General features: G+C 41.6%; 1 protein-coding gene across 3 annotated transcripts in view; it reads left to right on the top strand.

Annotated features, from left to right (window-relative positions):
* PDE7B (phosphodiesterase 7B) overlaps window positions 1–25,252 on the top strand; it is a 296,607-nt gene extending 271,355 nt beyond the window's left edge. For all 3 annotated transcript variants that reach the window (XM_037045696.1, XM_037045698.1, XM_037045697.1), the window contains 5 exons: window positions 8,462–8,553; window positions 11,926–12,070; window positions 14,016–14,112; window positions 18,313–18,393; window positions 22,279–25,252. In XM_037045696.1, coding sequence (XP_036901591.1) covers window positions 8,462–8,553; window positions 11,926–12,070; window positions 14,016–14,112; window positions 18,313–18,393; window positions 22,279–22,520 — 657 coding nt within the window. In that variant the 3' untranslated portion in view covers window positions 22,521–25,252. The remainder of the gene's footprint in view (window positions 1–8,461; window positions 8,554–11,925; window positions 12,071–14,015; window positions 14,113–18,312; window positions 18,394–22,278) is intronic.
* Window positions 25,253–27,469: the final 2,217 nt, after the last annotated feature.

Below are 27,469 nucleotides of genomic sequence, written 5' to 3'. Positions count from 1 at the left end.
CAACTTCAAGATAAAGATTTTTTTAAAACTACAAGTCTGAAGAGGTGGCAGCGCTAGAACAAATGTCATTAGGATAATGGGCAATTGCTGAGCTGATGCCCCTAAAGGTAGACAGGTGTGGTACCCAGAGTGGGATTCCCAAACAGCACTGGGATCTCAACAGATAGTAAAATGTATCATCCCAACCTGTGTTCAAATATCCATGGGCATTTCTGATGATTTTCTTCTTTATTTCACATCTGCCTCTTACTGATATTGTTCTTTGAGCCACTGTGAAAGCGAGATGAGCCTACAGCAGCAGAGCCGCCCCACTGGGAGTGAGGCTCAGTTAACTCCGGCTGTTCCCTATGAGACACCAGTAGGTCCCAGGCTGGGTGCAAGGGCCCAACATCTTTCTTGTCTGGTCTACATTCATCTGACTCATAGGTGCCCACTCAAAAACCCATTTCCCTCAGGATTAAGTCCAATGTCTTAACACGGTGCAAGTCCTGCTATGATCTGACCCTGCTACACTTCCCAGTTTCACTTCCCGTCATTAGTCAACAAGCCGTCTATGCATCATCTAGTCTGAACTACTTTTTCTGAGTCCCGAACGGATCACTCATTCCTTGATTCATTCAACAAATACTCATTGAGTATTTGAGTGCTTAATACATGCCAGGCGCTGGAAACGAAGGAGATGAACAAAATGAGTAAAAATCTCCACTTTCTACCGGGGGGAACAGGAAGTAATTAAGTAAAATGTGTAATGTATTAGAAAGTGATTATTTTCAATGATTAAAAAACAGGAAGGAAGATATAATGTCCCTCTTGCTTACAGGCCTTCAACACATGTCTGTTTTCATGAAATCTATTCCCTCTCCATTGCCTGAACTCTCTGACTTCTCTCAAACCCACCTACCCTTTTGATCTCATCTTGGACATATCTTTGTCCTAAAAGCCTTCTTTTTCTTTAAATAATCGTTACATTCTTGCTACCCTACACCATGAAGAATGAGTAGTGTTAATTGAAAAAGTTCTTGTAATGACTTTCTTTTTATCTTGTAATTGACAAATTCTATCTGATATATGCTAGTTCTGGAGTCGTTGACCTGATCCTGTCTGCGGTTGAGTAGAAGAGAGCTTATTGCTATACTTATTTCACGACAAAAGATCCCAAGTCTGGCTTCTGTCAGCTATTAACCAAAAATTTAGCAGGATTCTTTTGCTGTTAGCTGTTACTTAAACTTTTGCAGCTACTGAACTTTCAGGTTTCAGAGATTAATTATTCAATATCCACTCAACAAATATTTACTTTTTAAGTGGCACTGTGCCACATGCTGGGGCACAAAGATGAATGAGATATGCTCCGTGTTCTCAGTGGCAGTCATGCGTGGCAGCCGTTTTCGGATGAGGTGTGCGCACCCATGGGGCTACCCCGAGACTTTCCCAGGGGCACTTGGGCATGCATAGTGCTAACGAATCCATTTTCAGGCCCTCAAACGGACCTGCCTGGCAAGTGCTTGCAGGGCAGTCAAGCCAGGTCTGCTTTTCCACCCCTCCTTCCCAATCACCCTGCTGTTCCCACTTCACAAAACAAAGACAGAGCTCGTACCCACTGCACATACCGCGTATCACTCCAGTTGTGCCAATGTCGTGGACTACCTCAGTGTGAAAAAATACCAAAGGAACAGCAGAAAATATTAAAGGAAGTCTCCTATAATTGAAGAAGTGTAGCTCTCCCAGACAGCTTGCAAATACATATGTCTCCTATAAATTTTTATCCTTAAGCAAATTATTTTTTTTCAAATTTGTAATACACATGTATTTTGATCAGTGCTAATAACCATTGCATTGTAAATTCAAGCTTGAAAACATTTACTACTCAGAGACTGATGTTAGGAAAATTTGTTAAGTTAAAATTTTAATGTATATACTTATTTTGTTGCAGAGAAATGGGAAAGCGTAACAATAAAAGAATTTCACACATAAGATATGTTATATGAAATAAAATTCTATGGGGAAATAGAATGGAAATCTAAGTTCTAGAGAGAAAAGAATCGATTTTAAATTTCTGACTTAAAGAATAAACTTTTCATGTGTTTTTCCAGTGGGTGGTGAGTGGACATTAAATGCCATTACATACATGGAACACATCAAAGAGTTTGTGACGACTTTCTATGACAACAGGATATTCACAAACGCACCAGACATCACATCTTTTGTTGCCATTTAAATCTGTGATTTTACATATCAATTCTAAAAGTATGGAGAAAGCATAGTTTTTCAAAACTATTTTCAAGACTCAATGAACAAACCTGTGAAGATCATTGACGCAACAGCAAAGCCAGTGAACTGAGTTGTTACACGGTGCGTTAGGGGCCGGAGCAGAGGCCTGAGTTGGGGTGCGGGGCTAGAAGAGGAAGCTGCCAGTTCTGTCTGGAGCCTCAGGGAAGGCTTTCCTACCAGGTGCTTAATGGTTTATCTCAGAAAAAAGAAGTGTGTGCACATGTGTGTTATGAGTGAGCTTGCGCTCATACCTCTGTTTTTTACTTTAAGGTTATTTCTCCTCACTCTTTTTTGAAACTGTAAAATTCTTTATTATCATTCTTATAAAAAACTAAGCACTATTACAGATCAAGACATTAAGTTTTTTTCATTAACTCTTTCAGAATGATATGGAAGACAAAATAACTTTAAATAACCTGGTGTTGTTAGTAACTTAAGCAGGGAGGGAAATTGATTTCTCTCCTTCATAAAACAAGTTTGGAGGTTGGTAGTCCAGAGTAGGCATGGTGGCCTCACAAAATTAAGGATGAGGGACCAAGGATCCTTCGAGTTCTGCCATCTGTCATCTCTAGAGCGTGGCACTTGTCTTCATTGTCTGAGACTGTTGCTGACGCTCTAGCCATTCCTGCTGAGTTCCAAACAGTGGGACACTCGGGAGGGGCGGGGGCTCTCCCAGATGGGTCACGTCCTTTTCAACAGTCTTCCTGAAAACTCCACACAACATTTCTGCTTACATCTAATGGGTCAGAATTTAGCCAGAGGATTGCACCAAATTGTAAAGGAGGCTGGGAAATGTTCTCTTTATACTAGATAGCCATGAGACCATCAGGAAACTGAGGTTCTGTAAATAAGTAGGAAAGGAAAATGGATTTAGAGGATGAACACACAGGAGTCTCTACTGTACCTCATGCTTGATCTTACACCTGAGGCATTCAAAATGATTAATTAGCTCAGTCTTTCCCTCTATGTGACATTCTCCCTCTAAACCACAATTACCACCACACTTGTGTTACTGTTCCGTTTTCCTTTTCTTGCTGCTACTACGTTGGTTATTTGATGTTCATGTGCCTAATCAATATCTCAGCATGGCCAGCACCGAAGTCCTTTAATGCTGTTCCATCTGCAGCCTTCCCATCACAGGTGATAGTCCTGCCACCCTGCCACTTGCTCAGTCCAGGCACTTTGAAGTCTTACAGATTCAGAAACCAACCACTCTCACCACTGCCACCTCCCTGCCCAAGCCTCTGTCACCTATTGCCTGGACTGCTGTCAGCCCCAAACAGCCTCCTACACCTGCTTCAACCTTTACCCCTACCAAAGTCTTTTTTCAACATAGCAGCAAAGTTGACCTTATTTAAATTGTAAGTTGTGTGGTTTCAGTCTTGTCAAACTCCTGCAGTGGCTCCTTATTTCTCTCAGAGTAAAAATCAAAATCGTTAAAATGGCCAGAAGGCCATATCTGACCTGGTCTCTCATTGACTCTCTAACTTCCTGTCCTAATACTTGCCTCTCACTCTGTACATTGACCTCAGGGCTGTTGCCTGACCCCCCGCCTTGCCAACCCCCCCTCCCAGGGCCTTGACTCCACCTGTTTCCTCTGAAACACTCTTCCCTGGACAGCATTATAGCTAGCTCCCTCCTACCTTCAAGTCTTTTTTCACGTCATACCTCTGACCCCAACTACCTTACAAAAGACTCTCAAATTCCCACTATTCTGCTCTTCTTTTCCTTCAGTCTGTGCATTTACTGTCCTCAGAGATGCTATACAAGTTTTCCCCAGAATTAAAGTATTTATTATGTTTATTGTTTGTTATCTGTTTCTCCCCATCCCTACCACCACGAGTTCCTTGTCTGTTTTGCTCACTGATGTATTTCAAGCACATGTTACAGTGCCTGCAATATGTTTATTGAATGAAATCAAGTCATTTGTTCAGTAACTTAATTTGCAAATTAAGAGAAAGCGCTTTCTCTGTGCAAGGCCTAAAGTTCAGTGGACACAAAGGAACAAGGCAGGCTTCCTACTCACATGTAGCTTATAATTTAGTAAGAAGAAAGGGAAGTACGTGAACACCTCTTCTACACACCAGTGGGACCGAGTCCAGCAGGGCTCGGGACTCGAGGTGTGCTGAAAGGAAGAGCTATAGAATCCAGAGGGCTGCACGTTTGGCTCTGAGTGGAATGATTTCCAGATGGCTTTATGGATGGCGTATTTGAAATGGACTTTGAAAAACAGGTGGTAGTCTAACAAGTAAACATAGAGAAAGAGGTTTTTTAAGATTAGGAAAAAAACCCACCTTGGGAGCCAGAACTGGCCAAAGGCCATTCACATTGACTCTATCAATAATAAATTATAGTCTTATTAATATGGTGTCATTTATCTGGACTGTAAGAACTACATAGGAAAAGAAAGGTAAAGGTCTTGAATTTTTTCAAATATATGGGAACAGAATGGTAATTGGGATAATTTTCAGAGAGCCCTGAAGGCTGAGCTAAGGAGCGAGGCTTCACTTGCCTGATAGAGAACTACTGCGGGGCTTGGAGCAGAAATGCAGATGAGCCGATGGCGCGGCAGGGTGCAGTTGGGGGAGCTCCTCCAGGGCAGCAGCTTTCTCTTACTAACCTGCGGATCCCCTGTGCCTGCGTAGCACCTGGCGTAATATTAGCACTCAAAAAATATTAGTTTATATTTCAACCGTTGATTATTAGGGAGGTGGTAGGAAATCCTGTCAAATCAACAAGTCACATTCTGGCAGCTTTAGGGAGGATGGATTGAAGGAAGGAGCACTAAGAAGGACAATAAAGAATTGAAATCAGACCGTGGCAGTGAAAGAAAGGATGTATATAAGTGACCTCATGTTGGCGGAACCAACAAGCTTCAGAGACTGATTGGCGGTGAGAGGTAACAGGGACCATGGGATGACTTCTCCCCCGGCACAGCTGAAATCTACTCAACTCATTACCTTCAGACCACAGGGTTTTCTCAATGAAACTAAATTTAGAGGGAAAGATTTCCGGGAGGGTGTAGAAACTAACATCTGATTAAAACAATCCACCATAGATAGGCTTTTAAAGCAGCAACTATACGTAATCTTTGGGAAAATGAGCATCCTCACAGGCATTCATTCATCAGTGTGTGAATTTCAGGCTTCTGCAGACGCAGATGTGGCCACACGGGGGAAACTCAAGGGGTGTGTGCAGAGCTTCAGTCTTGACAACTGGCAGACCTGAGTTTAAGGCCTCCCTCTGCAGCTCACTAGCCATGTGGCCGCCCAGAAAAACCTGAAACTTTATTACCTATGAGTTCATGATAAAAATAGTGGAGAGTTAGGTGAAGATTAAATGAGACCATGTAAACTGGGTGCTTCGTAAATGTTGGTTCCTTCTCCCCACACAAGATGACCCTTATTTCTTGTTCTCTGGAATCCAGTGAAGTGCCCCTCCTTCCAACGTAGTTCCAGCCGAAACAAGCTTTTATTTACAGAGACTGCTCCCAGAAAGGTTGTGTTTATACTCGTGCACTCTATTGTCTTTCATTCTGTGCCAGCTTCCAGGCCCACTCGGTTTCATTCCCTTTCCCTGGTATTCATCTCCAAATATGGTTCCATCAGCAAATTTCTCAAGTATCCTTTTATTCTGTCTTTCGGAAGATGATTAATGAAGATCTTAAATCAGGCTGGCACAAATAACAATGCTTAAAGCAACCCTCCAGACACTTTTGTTCCACTCATCAGAGGGGTGGTGTCATTTATCATTAGGGCTTGTTACCTTTTTCAGCACCTTCAAAAACTCACATGAAGACACTCATTTCCATATCTACTTGAATTAGCCTTGCAAGTGAACCCTCATGAGTTACGAATTAAATGTCACCACAAGATAGAACATCTATTACATCACACTGACCTACCACCCTCTGCTCTCATAAATCTTTATGGTCAAAACAAATTAGTCTAGGATGTTACTTCTAATAAACATTCTCTTTTATTGTGTGTGGCTCATCCCCAAAAAGAGGTAATAGACCAGTTGATAAAAATAGCAAAATCTCATCACTGGTTCCAACACGGTCAGGTGATAAATAACAAATAATGACTTCTTGGCAAGGAGTGAAATGAATAGCAGTAAAACAGCCTATACAAGGGTCAGTACATAAGGATCTTGCCATATGAAACTCAATTCTACAAAGTCCTAGACAGAAATTACTGTCTGGGTTTAGAACCAAAAATAGTGGCAGTGTTCTTGAACCTCGTTTTTTCCTAGTAGATCCTTGATTGTGTTAATCACAGAGGTTTCTCTTTTCTTGTTTCCCAAAGAAGTGGAGCATTATGTGGGTGGCTCAGCTCCAGACCAGGGGCGTAATAAGGGAATATTTTTCAGTGTTTCTCCAGGCTCCATGTAGTTTCCACATTCTTCTCTTTGCCTCCTTCCCCTCACCTCGTCATTTCATTGTGGCTCAATGACAATAAAATTTGCCACCTTAACCATTTTCAGTGTTCATGTGAGGTGTTCGCTGTGCCATCACCACCACCATCCCTCTCTGGGACCCTTTGTATCTTGTAGGACAGCAGCTATGTGCCCACTGAATTATAGCCCCCACAGCCCCGACAATCACCATGCTTTCTGTCTCCAGGAATCTGACTACTCTAGGTGCTCATGTAAGCAGAATCATGTATTTTCACCCCACTTTTAACAAATGCTATCTTCCTGTATTTTTCCTAAGTTTATAACCCTTCTTAAAACAAAATGGAGAAGTAATACACAAATAAGAAAATAGAGCAAAACATGTTCCAGGGGGTTGGAAGCCTTCCATTCTATATGTATCAAGTCAGTGGTAAGGCCATGATGTTTGCTAAGTAGAAAAAACACTGGGTTGTAAGAACTAATCATTATCTAAATAGCTAATGTTCAGATAAGCAGCATATTTAAGATAACAGTAAGGTCAAAGCAGAGATTGAACACAGTAGAGGTTCCTATAAGGAAAGAAATATCAAGATAATTGAACAAGGAAGCAATTGTAGATTCAAACCGAGACCTACTGGGCTAAACGCCAATATGCCAGGTCGCAAGGTTACCGACAGAACTGCCTCCATGGCGGCGGCTCTCAAACTTCAGTGTACATAAAAATTAATCAGCACGAACCTTCCAAATCAAAACTGTACTTATGGACGAGGACTCAGAAGTCTGAGTGCGTCATCAGCTGCCCAGGGCTTTTCAGAGAAAGTTTCTTGTGAGTGTTGGAAAACAATGGTCAGTGCTGTAGATCAGACTAGAGGCTGTGAGGCCTGCCTCTGCTTGGTTGACTAGTATAATCTTGGCTTCTGTGATGAACATAGCCCCATGGTATCCGTTAGTACCTATTTCTATCTGCTTCTCTTTCTTTGTTCTACACTGATTGTTGCCTGATTAAGCTATCAAAAACAGGGGCCAAGCCCTGACCAGAGTGGCTCAGTTGGTTGGGCATTGTCCCACAAAACGAAGGGTCCTGGGTTCAAATCCCAGTCAGGGCACATGCCTGGGTTGCAGGTTTGGTCCCTGGTCAGGGCATATACAGGAGGCAACTAATTGAAGTTTCTCTCTCATATCAATGTTTCTTTCCCTCTCTTTCTCCTGCCCATCCTCTCTCTCTAAAAATAAACAAACAATTTTTTTTAAACACACACAAACACAGGCTGAGGCAGGAGTGAATGACATTAGAAATAGACCCTCATTCAGTCCTCTACTGTAGAGTCAACAAGGGCCACTATCCCTTCATCGTTGTGGCCTTGAGAATGGGCCCTGTGGTGGTTTTATTTTTTAAATATATTTTATTTATTATGCTATTACAGTTGTAATAGCCCCCTTCATTCCCCTCCACCCTGCACACCCTCCCCCACCCACATTCCCCCCCCCTTTAGTTCACATCCATATGTCTTAAGTTCTTTAGCTTTTACATTTCCCATACTATTCTTGCCCTCCCCCTGTCTATTTTCTACCTACTATCTATGCTACTTATTCTCTGTTCTTTTTTCCCCCTCTCTTCCTCCCACTCCCCGGTTGCTATCCCTCCATGTGATCTCCCTGTGGTGGTTTTATTTTGTGTTTCTTTTTCAGTCCGCCTTTTTGTCATCAAAGAGGGGAAATACTGGCCTTAGCGAAGCTGTGTTCAGCATGAAAGATCAGTATCTAGCTTCTCTCTCATTTACTTTCATTTTCTTCCTAGAACATGTCAGTGCTGGAGAATCACCACTGGCGCTCTACAATTGGCATGCTTCGGGAATCAAGGCTTCTTGCTCACTTGCCAAAGGAAGTGACGTAAGTAGTGTAGAGATGAAACCTACTGATGTCCACACATTAGCGATAAGCCACCTTCTCTAGGGCATGCTTGAGACCCCCCGGATTAACGGTAGTGAGCCAGCTCACTGTGCTTCCTGCCTACACTCTGTATTGTCTATCAGAGGAGATTCGGTGTCAGTTCCTGCAACCCAGAAACCAGACTCTCTCTGCAAGCTTTGAAAGGGCCTTGGATCATCTGTGACTTAACGTCAGGGAAAGGAGAATAAACAGTTCTCCACTTTCACACTCTTCAGCATCAGTGTTCTGCTTTGCCAAATTCCTGTCTTTTATGTTAACAAAATTGTCCTCCTGTGTAGACCCAAATAATAAATATTTATCAAAAAGGAACACAGGAGTTCTCAAGCTTGTTTTAAGACTAGTTCAATGAAGTTTGTATCATAATTGCCAGTCTCAGTGGAAATAGAGGTCAGGAAGTTTTTTCTAAAATATCTTTTGTTAAGTAACTGAATTGGCCCCAGTGATTTTTTCAGCATTAATTTACCTATGTCTCTTGTATTTTAGACAGAATGGGAAATACTGGTTTCCTGGTGTGCTGTTTGTTAGCCTGGGAATTTAGGCAAATCCTACTAAATCCAAGGCCATTGCCTCATTGTCCACATAGTTCTAAGTTAGCTGCTGTACTGTCTACCAAGGCCAACACAAATTCTGATCTGTTTAATTAAAATGCACAGAACCCACGCTAGCTAGAAGAGAAGAAAATAAATAGATCTCTGCACCCTTCTTTCTGAAGGACACATATGTCAAGGTCACTGGCCAAGTTATGTCTCTCCATGGAACAGGAACTATGCTCTGGGCCCATTCATTTATTCCTGGCCCTCTGACATTATCTCACGCTGTTTCCTAGCACCCAGAGGACTGTTACATTTGCAGGAAGAACTTCATCCAGTTCCAATCACTTTTCCTTCCCAGGAACTAAACACCAGTCCTCATGCATGGAACAAAACTCACACCTTTCACTAAAATAATAATTTGCAAACATAAAAAGAAATGCAAAAAGAAGTACAGACTAGAACAAGAAATTGAGAAAGAAGGAGAAGAAAAGAGGAGGTTGGTGGCAGAGTCAGCTAAAGAGAGAAAGGAGAGGGGAAGGAATGAGAATGAGGAGGGGTGGGGGGGACAGAGGACTTGTCCCTATAATACCCACATTAATTCTGCTTGTTGCTCAATTAGTGGTCGTTTCCTGAGATACGCCTGCTCATCCCTATGGATTCCATATAAAGTGCTGTATTTTTCATGTCTTTGCGGGTGACAGTGTTATAAGCTGCTTTGCTAATAGAATAATTGTTATGCAATACTAATATGTGAAAGGACTATAATGAAGGTTATCATCATCATAATCATCATGATTATTCCTCCTATCCTTATGTAAATGCTATAAAATAATTTTTCTGATTTTAAAAGTAAAGGTTAAGCCCTGGCCAGGTAGCTCATTTGGTTAGAGCATCATCCTGATACGCCAAGATTGCAAGTTCAATCTCTGGTCAGGTAACATACAAGAAGCAACCAATGAATGCATGAGTAAGTGGAACAACAAATCAGTGTTTCTCTCTTTCTCTTTTTCTCTCTGTCTCTTCCCCCTCATCTCTCTCAAATCAATAAATTTTTTAAAAATTTAAGCAAAGGTTTAAAATGGTTAACTCCACAAAGGAAAATTCAGAAAAGAATTAGCTTAACTATAAATTTAAAAAATCATAGATTAAGCTATACTAAATATTAAGACTTCCTTTTATCAAAAGATATTATTTTTAAAAAGCAGAAAAACAAGCCACATTATGGAAAAAGATATTTGCAACACATAATTGACAAAGGACCACTATTGAAAAATATATGTGTGTAAACTTCTTAGAATCAGTAAGCAAGAGAGACAACCCAAGAGAAAAATAGGTAAAGACTAGAATAGAAACTTCACAAAAGAGGATGTATCACTGACCAATAAACACATGAAATATGTCCAGCCTCATCAGTAACCAAGGTAATTTATATTAAAACCAAAAAGAGTTGCATGACATACTCTTCAAATTGACAAAAAGATGTAGAGAGTAAGAATATAAAGCAATGAGAATCTTACTCTATTACTGCAATTGTTTCAGAGAAGCGTTTTTTACACATGTACAACTGGAGGTATGTAAGGGTTTTTACTGTGTCATTTTTTTCTTCATAGTCAAGAATTAGAAACAACTCAAGTGACCATCAAAAGTAAAATGGATAAAAATCTTGTATTACTACATTGGAATACAATATAAGAGACAATGAAAATGGATGAACAACTGCTCACCCACCAACACGGATGACTTTCAAAAACATAATGTTAAGCTAAACAAGCAAGTCACAAGTTACTGTGTAACTTCAAAAGCAGTTAAAATTAAATGATATTATTTAGATATGTATGTATAGATGGTAAATTTATTCAAAGTAGCGAGGAAATTATTAAAACCAAGATTAAGAGAGCGATTACTTCAGAGGTCGGGAGAAGAAGGATGTGACGGGAGACACAATGGGGACCATCTGGGGTTCAGGTGATGTCCTTGGGCTCGGGGACAAATACAAAATGTTCACTTTATAATGATTCATTAAACTGTCCACCTATGTCATCTGCGCTGTACTTCAATATTTTTATTTTTAAAGGTGAACTTTAGGAATAGTTATGAATCTTTCCTTTCACTGATTATTTTGTATATGTGAAGTAAAGCTCTAATCTATTTTATTTTCCTCAAGTATCCCCTTTTCTCTGTATCATTTTTTATTAATGTATTGCTTGTTTACTGCTTTGTATTGGGGCTTTAATCAACCACAGTCTACGTTAAGTTCCAGTACCTCTTTCCAGCTTATCTGGTTCTTTTCCACTGATGGGTCTTTCTGGCCCACAGTATCACTCACTCTATGATCTTCGTTCTCACTCCTGCTATTATGCTCTTTTCCTTTCCCATACAAATCTTAATGTTTGAGCTGATGTGAGCACTATGAAAGCACAAGCCAAACTCCTGTGCTCATCTTTTTTTGTCCTCCTTAAAGCACACATTTCTAGTTGGTTTTCAGTCTTTCCACCCACAGGAACCATGGGAATGTGGAAACAACCACACCTTTGTCCACCTGAGGTTTCGATCCTGCTCTGCAGTCCTGGGTGTACCTTCTGTCCGAGGGCAGAAGTGATGGTGGGCAGGGGAGGAGAATCACTCTTGTGCTCCGAGGGCCTGGGACTCTGTGTAACCAACCAGCAGTATCCGAGGCAGAAGCGAGACGACAAGCCGCCCGACACCGGCAGAGTCACTCGCTCTCCTCAGAGGGATTTGCTTTGTGTGTGTGTTTTCTCTTTTGTTCTTGCGGATGCAGAGAAGATATCGAACAGCAGCTGGGCTCCTTGATCTTGGCAACAGACATCAACAGACAGAATGAGTTTTTGACCCAACTGAAAACTCACCTGCAAAATAAAGACTTGAGACTGGAGGATGAACAGGACAGACACTTCGTGCTGCAGGTAAACAACGGCAACAAAGCCACTCTCTGTGCCGGGCAGAAACACACCGGGATGTGATCGATCATTTTAGCGCTTTTGAGAAGGAGCTATCTCCCATGGTATAAGTCAGAGCAGTGACCTACTTTATTAAAAGCTTTGTGACACATGACATTTTTAAGTGATTTCCAAGGAAGAAAAGTCTGGATTTGGGGTCAATAAGTTGACAACATCTCATTTTTCCTTTGTTGGTAACTGTTTGACCACAAAGTAGCCCCACTGGGCAGATGCAGGTGGCAAGAATCTAGTGTATGTTGTGCCTTGATGTAAAATTGATACCCGGGCCATTTTAAAAGGCCGTTTCTATAACACAAAAGTATATTATGTTAACTATGGTACAAATAAAAAATTAAGAAGCGGGTACTTTCCTTTACCTAAAACCTATTTAATCAAACCCTGCTTTACTTCGTTTTGCTACGTAAACTTAAATTTTCATCTGAGGCTCAAACATGTTTACCTAGTCTTAGCATTTTTCGGCACTGATAAACAAATTGTTTTAACTGCATGATTTGAATCATACCAAGCCCAACCCTTTCTGCATCATTCCATGGCAAGAAGCCATTTGCCACATGAAAACAGGAGGAGTGGACCCCAGGAGTAGAACTCTGACTTGGTATACAAAGCAGAGCCTTTTCCTTGATCCTCCATTTTCTCTTGTCTTCCTTTTGGCACAAATGACTGAATGGATGGACCCTGGACTCGTCTAAATAGACCAACTTTAACCAGGGAGACAGCTGCATGGCCAACTGAACTGGGCTGTCTTTTCCTCTCCGTGCCTCCATGCTGCCCTCTAGCTGTCCAAAGTGCCACCTTCTTCCCAGGAAATGCTCCCCTCCCAGCTGCAGCCCTGTGTTGCCCTCCTTCTTTCTTCCCCAATTAGTCTTCTGTCTCTGACCGCCACAAAGATCAACCTGGTGTCTGATTTTAGAGATTCCGGCTACGTAGTGAGTAGCTGAAAATTTGCCCTAAACACTTCATTCCAAAAGGAGAGTTTGCTGGCACAAATAAATGCCCAAAGGGCAGAATTTGGATGGGACTTCTGTCCCTTACCTACTCCAGCATGTACTGATGTCCCCATTAACCAGGAAATAAGAAACAACCAAATTAGCAACTTCTTATGACCCATGCTCTCCCAGACCCCAGCACTGTCAGCGATTCTGTGATCCCAGGGAGATCAGGTCAGAACAAAGAGGTTGTGCTAGTAGGCGGGGCACACCGCAGAAGCCCACCTGGGTGGCAGTCTCCCTGCAGTTGGTGGTAAGGGGCAGAATCTACTTCTCTGGGAATTCAAGCTAACCCTCCTAGGATCAACATGACCGAGAAAGCAGGCATCCCAGACCCAGATGAGTGTGAGGTAAGCCAGGAGGCCTTGATTTGGCTCTGCAGACAAAACACTCCTCCATCTGAGAGGACCCAGCTCCCTGGCTGGCAGTCACAGCCTGCTTACACACACACAGAGACACAGGCATGTAAAGGTAAACACACATAGTTTAAGCGATGTATGTAGTTGGTCATTTCAGCCACTGTGAGAGTGAGGTCCAAATGATCTCACTTGAGCCTGGCTGAGGCCCCTGCGGCCTCCCTGCCTGTGAGAGGTGGGGAGCCAAAGGGACCAGGCCGTGGCTTTCCTTGGCTGGCCCACCCCAAGTCTCCTCCAGAAAGCTCGTGTCCTTGGACGGTGGCTCTTCTTCTCACTGCTATAAAGTGGGAGCTCTGAATGAAAGGTTTGTGCAGCGCTAAAGAAGTGCTGTTTCCTGAAGAGACAGATCCGTGGGGCCCTGTGTGAATACGGGCCTGGTACCGTGAGGCACGCTGGTGGGGGGAAGAGGGGAAGTCCCTCGGGCTTGGGGTACATCTGCTGCTGAAGAATCACCCTCTGACAGTCTCTCCCTGCCCTGTTACTTTTCAGATTGCCTTGAAGTGTGCTGACATTTGCAATCCTTGCAGAGTCTGGGAGATGAGCAAGCAGTGGAGTGAGAAGGTCTGTGAAGAGTTCTACAGGCAAGGTCAGTTGTGACCCGCAGAGGCATTGGCACTGCCCCTCCCCCTCTTGGGCATTTACCCTAACAAAACAGGAAGTGGCTAATCTATTATGGCACTTGTTCTTTCATGGACTCTTACTGTCCTAACCTTTCTCTTTAACTCTCTTGCAAACTATCCATCCCTTCTTTGGAAATAATTTTAAAATAAATACATTGACTTATTATGGAAACAGGTAGTAATGAGGTGCAATAAAAGTGAGTGAATACGGGATACACGTATGAATTATTTCATGGTTTTCCTCTGTGGATATAAAAACTTGAGGAACAGTTTGATTTTTACCCTGACCTTCATTTTAATGAGCTGACCACAGCCTAAAGGCTACATGCCATTTGTGGTCAATGTTTTCCACGCTGACAGAAGGACTTAACTCCTTTTGTGTTTCTTCCCCTCTCTCTCTTAAATAAAGCTAATAATGAAATAGAACACAGCTGACCAAGAATTGAGTTCATCCTTTCAAAGAGACATATGAAAAAGTCAAATGCCCCAAGGTAGGGTGTAATTTTTAGAGATTAACCTCATTCAGAAAAAAGGAGATGAATGTGAGCGGGACCTTGACGTTGGGTGGGATATCGGCCTTCAAACACAGCCTTGTTTCTTCAGGCCTGGTTTCAGAGCTCAGGATGTTTGTTCAGGCACACCAGGGCCCTGATGTTAGTGGCGGGATCAGGTTTGAGAGGCTGAGAACAAATAAAGCCTGAAGTGTCCCACATACCAGCTCTGTGGGGAGGTCAAGTAGCAACAGTGAGCCTTTTGGAGAAGCCTCCATCGAAAGATGTGTTGGTGACGTTGCAATGGTCCCAAAGGCAGAAGACAAAGCAGAATGGATTGGGTTCACGTGGGGACAAAAGGCTTTGCTCACCGTCTCTTCCGCTCAGAGGAAAGGCGCTCGCGTGGCTCCCACAACTCTGTGTGACTTCGCTTCAATCGGGTGTAAGTGGTTACAAAGCAGAAGATCAGTTCCAGTTGCCCGTGATATAAAATCTCCACTGAGAAGAAAACAAAGGAAAATAGGATGAAATTGGAGTACAGAGGTTTCAGACTAGATAAGATGAATACTTTCTTTACTGTGTGATACAGAAAATATTGAAAAAGCCCCAGTGAGAGAAGGACGTTCTTCATCCTTGGAAATCAGACAAGACGGAGGAAACATTCTACTCAGTCCCTCTTGGTTTTGACTCAGTCATGTGCTTCTATTGGCATTGATTGCAGCCTAACCCTTTTGGTTACTTATCTAGCACCCTTATTTGGACTGTGAGCAACTCTGCAATCGTGTCACATGGGCAGATAATAATGGCCACGCAGTCGGTGAATCCATGTTGCTAAAATGCAGCCAACCAAAAAAATAATCTGTAAGATCTCTTTGCAAAAACGGGTTGTTGTCCTAAGAACATACGCATGTAGAGCATCATAAGATGGAACAACACGGAACACTTGTGATTCTGATCACCAAAGGTGAGCTTCCAGGCGCTGTGCTCTGGCATGTCTCCTGGCAGGGAGAGAAGACTGGAGTGAGCATGGTGGGTCATTGTTTTTTCATTGTGTTACGGTCTAGTAGGAGTTCAGCCTGTTTAAGAGGAGAAGGCCAAACTCTCCAGTCATCCAAACTGCATGTCCTCCATTGAATGAACACTTTAAAAATTCTATATGCAGGACTTTTATCATTTTGATTCATCTTATTCTGGCTTTCAGTTTAGGATTTGGGCCTCCACAGATTGCTAACAGTCCCAGACAAAGTTTCTTTAATGATTTATGATGTTGAGCAAAAGAAACCCCCTAGAAACAAGATTGAGGTCAAAGGGAGAAAGAAAATGAGAAATTAGGGAAACAGTGTTAAATTTTGAGGATTAAATGGGGGTTAGGATTCTACCTCTCCTCTCGATGACTTAAAGAAGTGGAATCTCCGTCCTGTTGTAATTACAGATTGGTATCTTCTCAATCAGCCAAGATCCCAGAAGTTTTTATTGAACATCTGCTTCCAGCCTTGTCTAATCCTCAGTAAAACTGATTTTCCCTATACACCAAGCCCCACTGGGGATGTCACGAATGATACAAAGAAGTATAGTAAATCTTTCATAACCTCAAAATAGCAAGCAGTAAAGTTCCTAGAGGAAAGAAATTATGTAATTTTCTTCTTTTGATTCTCTACATTGATTAACAAGGTTTCTAAAATATATAGTGCTTTATAAATATGTGTTCAATAAGTAAGTGAATAAATGATCTGATTGGAAGACCCCTGAGGGTTGAGGTCAGGAGATTTAGTGCTGAGGAAGCTAGAACCTGAGCTGGGTATTGAAGGGTGAGTACTACACTCTACTTTCCAATGGGATGGTCACAAGGCATGCTGGTTAAATTTAAACTAATTAAAATTACATAAATTTAAAAATTTGGTTCCTCAGTATTTTTAATGATATTTCAAGAGGCTACTGTAGTGGCCAGCACAGAGAATATTTCCATCACTGCAGAAAACCCAACTCGACAGTGCTGGTCACACAGAGAGGAGAGGAAACGGACAATGGCACTGGGGTGGGATCGTGTCCCTGCCTCACAGACCAGCTTGTCCCCAAGAGGGTGAGAGGTTGTGTGGATACATACCAGGCAATAGAGTCTGGCACTTTCTCACAGAAAGTGCATTTAGGGCAACATACGTAATTAAGGTGGAAGAAAACTAGCTAAGGAGCAAAAACAAAGAATGAATTATCAAAAAAAAAAACCAAATCAGAATTAGGCAGAGTGAAAGTAAGGAAGAAAAGATATTCCAAAAGAGGAATAAACAGGATTTGATGCCTCAGTATGAAGGGGAAGGAAAGGGAAAAATCAAAGACAATTCCTCTGAAGTGTCCAGATTGATGGAAAAAGCACAATTAATAAAACCAGGAAGGTGAGTAGTAGAAATGGCTTTAGGGGGATTCATTTCAGTGTTAAACAGTGTCATGCCCTGCCCTCAGAAGGCTATTGTCATCTGGCTTTCCTGACGTCCTCAGGTTAAGCCAGGGGGGTTTCCTCACGTCATTCTTGAGAATCTCCAGAGCACAAGATGCCATGGGAGGCATGGTGGGCGTCTTAGAGAAAATGGTGAAAATGCTGCATCTCTAAGGTTCTGCATCAGGAGCAGAATGCGGACACGAGGGGGCCTGACTTCCTAGGTTGGGATCCAGGCGCCATTTTTACTAACAGTGTTTCGCCGAGTCGACGTACTTCCTTTCTGTTCATCTCAATTTCCTTATCTGTAAAATGGGGGTTATGATGTGGCTGTTAGGAGGATTTAAATAACTAATAAATTACATAGGTAAAAATAATTAAATTAATTACATAGGTAAAATGTTTAGAACAGTGCCTGGCACACAGTGAGCATGATATAAATGTTATATTTTTATCTCCCCTAGTTTAGAGAAATCCATTCACAACTGTAAACCCTACTAATGTCCTACTAAGGACCAGCTTATCTACTAATTAACCAGACTGTTTTTCCCCATGTAATTTTTCACCCTCAGTAAGAATCAATCAAAGTATTTTGATAAAGCTTTGTGTGGTACATTTCTCCTTTGGTTTTCTACCTGACATGGGTATTAAAAAATGTACCATTCTGACCTTTATACTTTTTTAAACCTTCAGTTACATCAGATAAAATTCTAAGGAGACAGAATGAAAGCTATCAGACCCTTATTTCTGATCAGTTCTGTAGCTGCCGGCTGGGATGCTCTTTGGATGAGAGCTCCTGGTCCCCCCCTTCATTTCCTACCTGCTTATTATTTCTGGTTGTTCAGGCGAAACCAGACAAGGGTCAGGAAGAGTGAAAGGAGGGGAAGAAGCATAAAATCTGTGTTTTTAACCTGTAACTTAAAGCCAACACTTGCATTTCATGTTAGGAAATTGCCCCTTAGTTGTACCCTTGTTTTTATAGAGCTTGTTCAAAAGTTTATTTTAGCCCAGAGCACAGCTATTTACAATGAGCCTATTATAAATGGCCATTGATGCTCTGATATTTTTAACTTTCACACAAGCTACCAGATCAAGGCAGAGCAAGTCAAACCTAAAGGTTTCCGAAGGATAGGAAGACAACAGTAATTCCCAGAATAACTTCTTCCAACTAGGTGGTTAAAACTACCAACACTCATTTTCATAAGTTCTAGATTATCAGTGTGTTTCTTCTTCTTTCTTCTTAGGTGACCTTGAGAAGAAATTTCAACTGGAAATCAGTCCTCTTTGTAATCAACAGAAAGATTCAATCGCTAGTATACAAATTGGTGAGTTGAATTCTATTTTAATTTTAAAGGAATATTTTGGCACCTCTGCCAAGAGTCAGAAAGAAAAGGAGATCTACACTCAGCTTCCGAAAGACCAAGCTGGAGATTTACTCAATGCCCCTCTGAATGGCTGAGTCCAAATGAGCACCCTAATCATGACTAATCTACTAGGTAACTACCAATAGAGGAGCTATGAAAAATAGGGTGAAGGTTTGGTTATAGACTCTTAACTAACCTTTGTTAATAACACTGTCTTTCAGAATTAAATCAAAATCAAATAGAGTAGAAGGAAAATAATAAGAATTGACTATTCTTCTGAAGAACAGATTAGCTCCCATTCTCTTTAGGACTTAAGGGGTAGGAAGTCAGCAGAGAATCGGCCTTTAGGAGCCTTCCAATTTGGATGACTACGCTTCCTCCCCCATAGTCAATCTCAAGAGCCCAGGCCAGACCCATGCCCTGCCAGCCATACTATGCCTTGCGGCCTGGGGTCCATGCTTCTCTGCTGTCCTTCAAAACTTGTCTTCAGTTTCATCTCCTAGGATCACACACTAAAATGTCAAGTGCACTAAACTGTTAAACTATGATGTCAATGAATCTAAAGTAATTTTTACTTTAATAAGTCATATAGAAGACCATTAAGCAAATCAAACTAGAAATTTTAGGCATTTTAGTGGGGAAATATTTTTGACCCAGTAAGAATGTCTATCACTCCTCAAACATTCTATCAATTCCATCTACATATAAAGCAAATCTTTCTTCTCCTTGTAGTTCCCTCCAGTTAAAACCACTCCGAACTTTACTCTTTTACTTATAAGCTATGGCTCTGACATGTACCAGTTTATGTTTTTCACCAGTTTCCACAGACCTCAAACAGCTTAATGCATTCGTGGTGTTGCAGACTTCTACAGGGTTCAACGTTTAATGTCTTGGCATTGACAGGGAAGGGTGCACCCGAGAAGATAAGCTTAAAATTAAGAAAACCAGAGCAAGTTAAAATAATATGCTTACTGCCACTGAGGGTGCCACTGAGGGTCAAATCTAATCCCCAGTCCCACAAAGTATGATGAAATCATCCTAAGAAGTAGGGGGCCAAATTCATCTAGTTACAAAAATTCAAATGGAATCCACAAACTTTAAAATGGGTATGTTGGAATTAGGAGATTATTGGTTGTCTTTTTACTTTTCCAAATTGCCCTTAATATTGTTCTGTTGTTTTTACACTTAAAGTGATTCCTCTACCTGAAAAAGAGAAAGTGGATTTATTTTTTAATAAATTGAACCCAGAAAGAGTCCAGGACAAATGACGCTATGGACCAGCTGGGAGAAGGGCAACATTAACTAAAACGCAGCCTTGGCCTCCCTGGGTCCAGCCCCTTCTGCCAGGAGCTTTAGTTGTGGAGGGTCTGCAAATGTGATAGATATAAAAGGAATAGACCCTGACCAAAAGCCTAATTCCAGGGTGCACTTGATTAAGCTCTGGCTAGAAAGAAATTAGCCAGGCACCTGTTAAAGATATCCTGAACCACCAAAGAAAAACATTCACATTGTTAAGCACACGACCTGAATTTTCACGATGAACCTGATTTCAGAGATTCTATCCTGTTGTCATGAGAACACACTTATTTTGTCAGATCATATGTCCTGATTTTCAGCTCAGGAAATGTGGTTACCATAGATACCTGTTTTTTAAAATGGGATAGGGACTGACTAGGAAAATATCATGGATGCCACACCAGCACACTAATAACAAAGAGGGGGAAAAAGGTGATTAGAAAACAACCCTTAGCACATAAATCTTTGTCTCTGCCCCACGTCTCCCAGCTGTGTGGGGGCAGGGTTGGGGGGTGTGGTGCGCAGGGCTCCATCAGGCCAAACCGGAGAAATCCAAACAGATAAACAGTGTGATGGGGGCTGCAGGGTTCACCTCCCAGACAAAGATTTTTCCAGTGGATCCTAAGTAATACAGCAATTTCCTCTGCCTTGATTCCCCTGGGACTGACAATGTCCCCTCTCTTTTCCTTGTCCCAATCCACAGTGGGAATTTCCTGAGTGCCATCTCAGGTTTAGACCAGATTTTCTCATTAAGTAATTCATATTCCCCCAGTGGATCTGGGACTTCATATCTCCCCACCCCACCCCAAGCCATTGTTCCTCTCTTTCCCTCAAACTCTATATTTAAAAAAGATGTAAAAGAAATGAATCTCTAATTGGTGAAGTCTACAGGAAGATGAGGAGAAAGAGGCTCTCCCTTCCCCCATTCCCACCCTTCAGGAGGGCGGTGCCTGGGCAAAGTCACTACAGCCTTTGAGTAGCAGAGGGAGGTTCCCAAACCTGATCATGAAGATTTGGAACAAAAGCCTTCCTTCATTTGAAAACCTGCCTCCTAGCGTCTGTTCAGACTTCAAAATGGTTTTTTCCATAAATAAGAGGTCCTTATTTATGACAAGGAGACATGCAGAGGTACAATTCCAGAGTAACTTCAAAAAGAAAATGAGTTGGATTTTTAAATGTTGGATTTTAAAATGTTGGATTTATAACTTTTTTATATTTAAGGTAAACTTGATATTTACAACTTAAACTTTGTAGTTTTGCAAACTCTCCTTTTAGACATCTAATATCTAATCTCTCTTAAGATGAGAGATATTAGAAATTAGATATGGAGATTATGAAGGAGGTAAAGATAATTTAAGAATAGGAAGCAAGAAAATTCAAAAATGAAATTCTTACTTGCTGACTCCCTATATAACCTTATCAAATTACAGACATAAAGTTGCTGGCTCAACTTTCCTCCTCAGGTTAGGGTTATCAAATATGATCTCATAAGCTTTAAATTATATTTCACACAAGATGAGATAATGCAGAAAAGAACGGTAACATTCTGCATTGCGGCATTCTCTTCCCATAGCTATAGCATCCTCGAGGGCCAAGGATCTACTGTTTGTCCAAAGAAAAGATAATGAAGTCAAGCTTTATCATTCACATGCCTGCACACACACACAGGGCGAGCGGTAGAAGATCGGAATGCTGAAAACACTTGCCTCTTCTCTCCACCACTGCATTTCAAGAAAACGCAATGAAACCTAAATATGTCTAAGTCTGCGATGATCCTAACAATTTGGCCTAGACTGCAAGTTATCTTTGCTTTAATAAATCATGTTTAATATGAAATATACATTAAGGGTGAAATATGATTTGAAAGCAAAAAATCTAAAATAAATTAAGGGAACAGACATGCAAACGTAGAAGTCTAATATCAAATCATCTTACCTCACTGTTAAAGCAAGACTTTTATGCAGGTAAAAATCTACTTTGAAGATGAATGAACTTTCATTTGCCTACACATATCTGAAATTGAGACAAAACTATGAAATGATAATCCTGAAAAATATTCCGTAGGCTAAATGTGTGAATATTCTAGGTCTAAAGCAATGATGTGCCCCTTCCGGATACGATTCTCCCTTCCCTGCCCTTCCCCACCCATCCTCCTTAGTTCTAGCACAGACGTTCTTCTACATGTTTGTTTATATCTCTTTCTCCCTCTGCAAGGAATAATAATAGCCAGCATTCATTGAGTGTTTACCAAATGCCAGGAGCTTTCTAAGCATTTCACATGTGTTAAGTCATTCCATTGTCATAGCAACCCGACAGGTTTAGTACCCTTCTTACTTCCTTTCTACAAATGAGAAAACTAAGGCACAGAGAAGTCAAGTGTCGAGCCCAACGTGACACATTTTATGCTCCTCAGTTGAGGGTAAGGACCACATCTTGTTCACCTTTACATGCCTGGGCCAAGGACATAGTAGGCCCCCGTCATGTTTGTGAGAAAGGAAGAGGTAGGTTTCACTGCCCTCCTGGTGATGAGTTTGGTCTTGCCTGTTCTAGGTTTCATGACCTACATCGTGGAGCCGCTCTTCCAGGAATGGGCCCGTTTCACCGGAAACAGCACCCTGTCTGAGAACATGCTAAGCCATCTTGCGTACAACAAAGCCCACTGGAAAATGCTGCTGCTCAAGCAAACCAGAAGCAGCAGTGGTGGCAGTGGTAGAAGCAGTGCTGGCCCGGACCGCACAGACCACGGAGCTGAGAACGAGGAGCAGACGGTGACCGAAAGCGTCGCCCCGTAGTGCCCACCAGGCCTGTCCCCAGCTCTGTACACTGAGAGAGTGAGAACCGCCTTGAGCAGAGGCCTCCTGAGAGGGCAGAAGCTCTGAGTGGTTCTTGCAAATAAACCCAGCCACTCTCTTGGTTTCATCCTGGGGCACTTCAGAATGCCACCTTCCTCCCATTTACCAGCCCCTTCTCCTTTTTCCAAGTGTACAGAAGCCATTCTTCACCTCAACATTAGCTGCCGAAATGAAGGACTCCATGCAAGTAATACGGAAGCTAAATCCAAGGACAGGCCTACCCCTCAAGGAAAAGACTGAAGAGAAAGGAAGAGGTGCTTCTGCCCTGTCTCCCATGGGCCCTGGGTCACACTGTGACAGGCAGCAGTTCCTGAGTCCAGAGCATTTTAGCATTTGCCATCTGACTGCTGATCTGCAGGACAAAAACACCAGCATATTTGGAACTCCAAGGATACTGGTCTTAAGTGAGAGCACAAAAGAGAACGTGAGAGAAAGGACCTTCTATTTTAATAATAATTATTATTATAAAATAATAATAAATCTTTTTAACTTTTATATATTATGCACTAGCCAAGGGATCTCAAACTTGGGACTGTGATTACTCGGTGTACCCAAACTTGAACGGGGGTTCATTGTTTTGTTACTGACTTTACACCACTTTGGGTCAAAGATTTGGCATCTTCTCAATTTAAGAAATCACATTTCCCATCCCATCTGAGGGGAAGGTGCTGTACAGTTCATTCCTTTGCACCATTAACCAATCTATCTGTCTTTTATCAATAACTCAGTTTCAATGACCTTTGTATTCACACATATACACTTTCTGTAAATACCAAGCGCTACTGATTCCCATGCCAAAATACATGAGTATTATGGGATTGCTACCTGTATAAACAATGGCACTGTGAACAGAATCCTGTTAGTTTTAATACAAGAGAATGCATTTGTAAATATGGTATAGAGTTTATTAATATACTATTGTTTGCAGATAAAGGCCTTAACTTTAAACATCTTTCATCTTCTGAAAGCTGCCCAACATAAATCCTCAGAGCTGTCCTTCTGAACTGCTTTTTCACCTCCATCTCTATGCTTCCCAGCTAAGGTCACCAACCAAAACTGAATCAAGTCTTTGAGGGAATACCTTGGAAACTTCACGTGCATTCCACTTGAGACCACAGTGTTTCATCTATGGCACTGAGCGTCATTTCCTCAGAGTAACGAGACCCTTCTACAAGCCTGAAGTCACTTCTCAACGCAGCGATGTTGCACATTCGGTTTCAACAAGCCAGCTGATAAGCTTGTGTGTATGTGACTCTTGTCATGGACCATGGCAGTGTGTCAACCATAGAAGGTCTCACAAACCTTCTATGACCCTGTCATCTAACCATCAGGGAATTCCCTGCTCCCCATCCACACTTCTGTCTGTTACGACTACAGTACCAAAGCACCTTGGTTTTATGGTTGGCGTGCACTTCTTGGGTGTTAATAGTAACTGGATTTTTCTTTGTCTTTAATTTCATGTGAACAACTACCCACTTGTTTAGCTAAATGTAACGTTATTTAAGTAAAGAAAATATTTTAGTTTTCTGACGGAATTTACCTTCCTGGCAGGTCATTATGCTTACTCATGACTATAGCTAGCAGAATTGCCTGGGAATTTTGTTGCCATTTTTTCTGCAGACACCGCCATAAAATCAGTTTGCCAGAGCATTCTTCTCCAGCCAGCTTACCTTTGTGCATTGAACCTTTCCTTTAGCAATTCTAGCATAGCTAACGTTAGATGAAAATTGGCAATGCCCCTTCCTTTTAACCTTAAACAAAACGGTAGTGGAAGGTGATGGTGTGCTCGTTTCTGCCACTGCCCAGCTGTTTCGCAGGCTGATGGAATGACAGCTGCCTCGCTTCCTACGTGCAACCTTTTTTTTCCTCCTAACATAGAAATGAGATGTTAGAGACTTTGACTGGATTGTAATAGGTTCCTGCAGAGAGACTGAGGCTTGCAGAGCTAAGGATTAGGGGACATTTTGGAACATTGGTTATAGGCTCATTGAATATGGAGAGATAGTCAGATGGTACTAAAGAAAGTGTGAAAACTTTGTGAAATGGATGGATAAGTTGACATTGTTGGTAGGGGTAAGAAGGGAAGTTGTGAAAACTTAACACTAACTTTTTTTTCCATAATAACCATGAACTGTCAGATCACCTTTTATTGCTTTAATACTCTGAAGCTCTCAGCTTGGTAGGGCCCCAAAAGAGAATATGTTGAATGTATTCCTGCTTCCAAACCTCACTCATCTTGGTTTGGAGATGCAGAAAGGGCTTTTGAGTAGTCTGTTTTTAATGTACATGAGATCAAATCAAGGAAAACAAATACTGGGGCGATATAGTAGAGATAAGAAAGAAAATGCTATTTTAGCTCTACCTTGACTTTAGGAAATAGACTTTGTTTAAATTATATTTATATTATAACTTAAATAAATAATATTGGGGGTGTTTTTAGTAGTTCCAAGTTTATAGGGCAAAAGTGTTTAAGTTACAGTTAGGCCTTAAAGAAGAACTCACAGAGAAAACTACCAAATATTTTATCCAAGGGTTAAGCCTATGAAGCAGCTACTAGTACAATGAAAATATGAAGCAAAGGAGACATGATGCATACACTAGATGTATTTGTGGCCTCTGTTCAGCCATCTGGAGACTTCTTGAGTTCCCTATTTCTAGGTAAAAATAAAAAATAAAAAAAGAGGGCAAGAGGAAGGAGGGGAAGAGAGAGAAAGAATGTGAAAATGTTTTTTCTTGCCTACTAGTGGCTCTCTTGCAATATTTTAATAGAGGGAGACCAGTTACTAGTTGAAACCAGCTGGTGGATCATCCATGGACTTTGTCTCCGCATTTTTCTCCCAGTCCATGGATCATTAATAGCTGACTTAATGAGTGTAATTCTTTCATAGCTTGAGAAGAAAGGAATCCTGCCCTGGCTGGTGTAGCTCCGTGGATTGAGCGCAGGCCTACAAACCCGAAGATTGCAGTTTGATTCCCAGTGAGGGCACATGCCTGGGTTGCAGGCCAGTTCCCAGCAGGGGACACATGAGGAGCAACCATACATTGATGTTTCTCTCCTTCTCTCCTCCCCATCCCCTCTAAAGATAAATAAATAAAATCTTAAAAAAAAAAGAAAGAAAGGAATCCAAGGGCTATTTTTAGTAAGCAAGGTAAAGTTAAAATCAAATTGAGAGACAGAGAATATATAACACTGCCAGACCTGATAGGCAAAGCCCGCTTTTCCTTTTAACAGCATCCGTGAGTAGTCAGGACTTACCCATAACTCCCTGCGAGGCAGGGTGAAAGCCCACTCTGTTTCTACCTGCTTCAGACTCCCTGCAAAAGCTCCTGGAGTGCGTCCTGCAACACTGTCTCCACGTAGCGCTTCCAACAAGACAGGCTTGTTTTGTCACCTTTTTCATGTAGAACCAGATCTGCTCATTGATTAAAAAATTGGTTATGAGCTTGTATCTCACTGTGTTTCCTATGCTTTGTTCTTTTAAGAAAACCCTTAAAATTGTGTTGTTCTGTGTACACATGTGAGGTTTGGAAAAAAAAAAAAAAACACCTTGTGAGTTTCTGCTCAAAATGTGGCCTAAATATCCATTGGCATGTCTAAATAAACAATTAAAATAAAGGCAATTTCTTTAAAATATAACATTGTGAAAATGTCCTGATTCTCACCACATAGCATGTTATCAGCTATCCAGTTGGATTCAACAAGAAGGAGACGACACTTTCCAGAAAAAGATCCAGGCAGGAGCCATGTGACTCCTCCCACCAGGGGCTGCAGGAATGGCCCATGTCCATAAGGGCACCACTTGCCATTTTGTCCCAAGTTCGGGAAAGGGGGCCACCGTTCGGTTCTGCCTTTCCCCTGAGACTTTTCTAACTCACGTTTGTAAAGCTCATGTATGAAAGAGAATGAGGTACAACGATTTAGGTTGTGAGAACAGACTCAATTCAAGAATTACATGTTCAAAATATGGTCTTGCATATCAGTGTGGGAAGCCACCAAGAATAATAGAACAGTTCAGGCAAGACAACTGAGTGGCCTAAATGTATCTAGAAATAGAGGAGAAAAACAAAAGACCACCCTTGTTTCCCAGAAACACCCTTGTCTATAACCCCATATCCATTGTATTATGACTGGTATTCAGAATTTCGCCAATTTCTTGATGCCTGCCGTGTCTGAAGGCAACACCCCTATTCCTTTATGCACATTCTGTATCACAAAGTCAAAATCAAAAGTAAGATCCCAGTGCTATCCAAGTAAAGGTCAAACGTGACTTTCAAAGGTACCCGGGAACTTAGCCAAAACATTGTCAATCAGGCCATATCTATATGAGCAGTAAGAATGTGCAGTAAATAGTGGTCGAGGACCCACTATGTGCCAGGGATTGTGCTAGATCCTTGGATTATAAAAAGACCTGGCCCTGTGCCCCCAGTGGAGGGGCATGGGAGAGGCAACCACATACTGATGTTTCTCTCCGTCTCTTCCTCTCCCTTCCCATCCCTAAAAATAAGTAAATAAAATCTTTTAAAAAAATAAAAATAAGAAAAGATAAAAATTAAAAGACCTGGCCCCTCCGGCAGCATTCAGACTTATTCAGAGACCGGCGTGACCAGTCACTGCTTCCTACGGGATTCACAGAACACCTCCGAGGGCCACTCAAAAGCTTCCCCGGAGTACCACCTAACAGGACACGGGCAAGCTTTGGAGACTGGAGTGGGTCTCCATCTTGATTCCATCACTGACTTATTCTGTGATTTCAGGCAAGTTACTCACCCTCTATAAAATTATTTCCAGACAACAATATCTTTATTGTATTGTTATGACAAACAAAAGAGATTGTGTACAAAAAGCACCAGGCTCTTTGGTCCATGGTAGGCTTTCAAGAGATGCAAGT

The sequence above is a fragment of the Sturnira hondurensis genome, unplaced genomic scaffold, assembly GCF_014824575.4.
Source record: "Sturnira hondurensis isolate 20B ecotype Veracruz unplaced genomic scaffold, ASM1482457v3 Scaffold0004474, whole genome shotgun sequence".
Taxonomy (NCBI): domain Eukaryota; kingdom Metazoa; phylum Chordata; class Mammalia; order Chiroptera; family Phyllostomidae; genus Sturnira; species Sturnira hondurensis.
The sequence above is the reverse complement of the archived record's forward strand: the minus strand, read 5'-3'. Positions and strand labels throughout refer to the sequence as shown.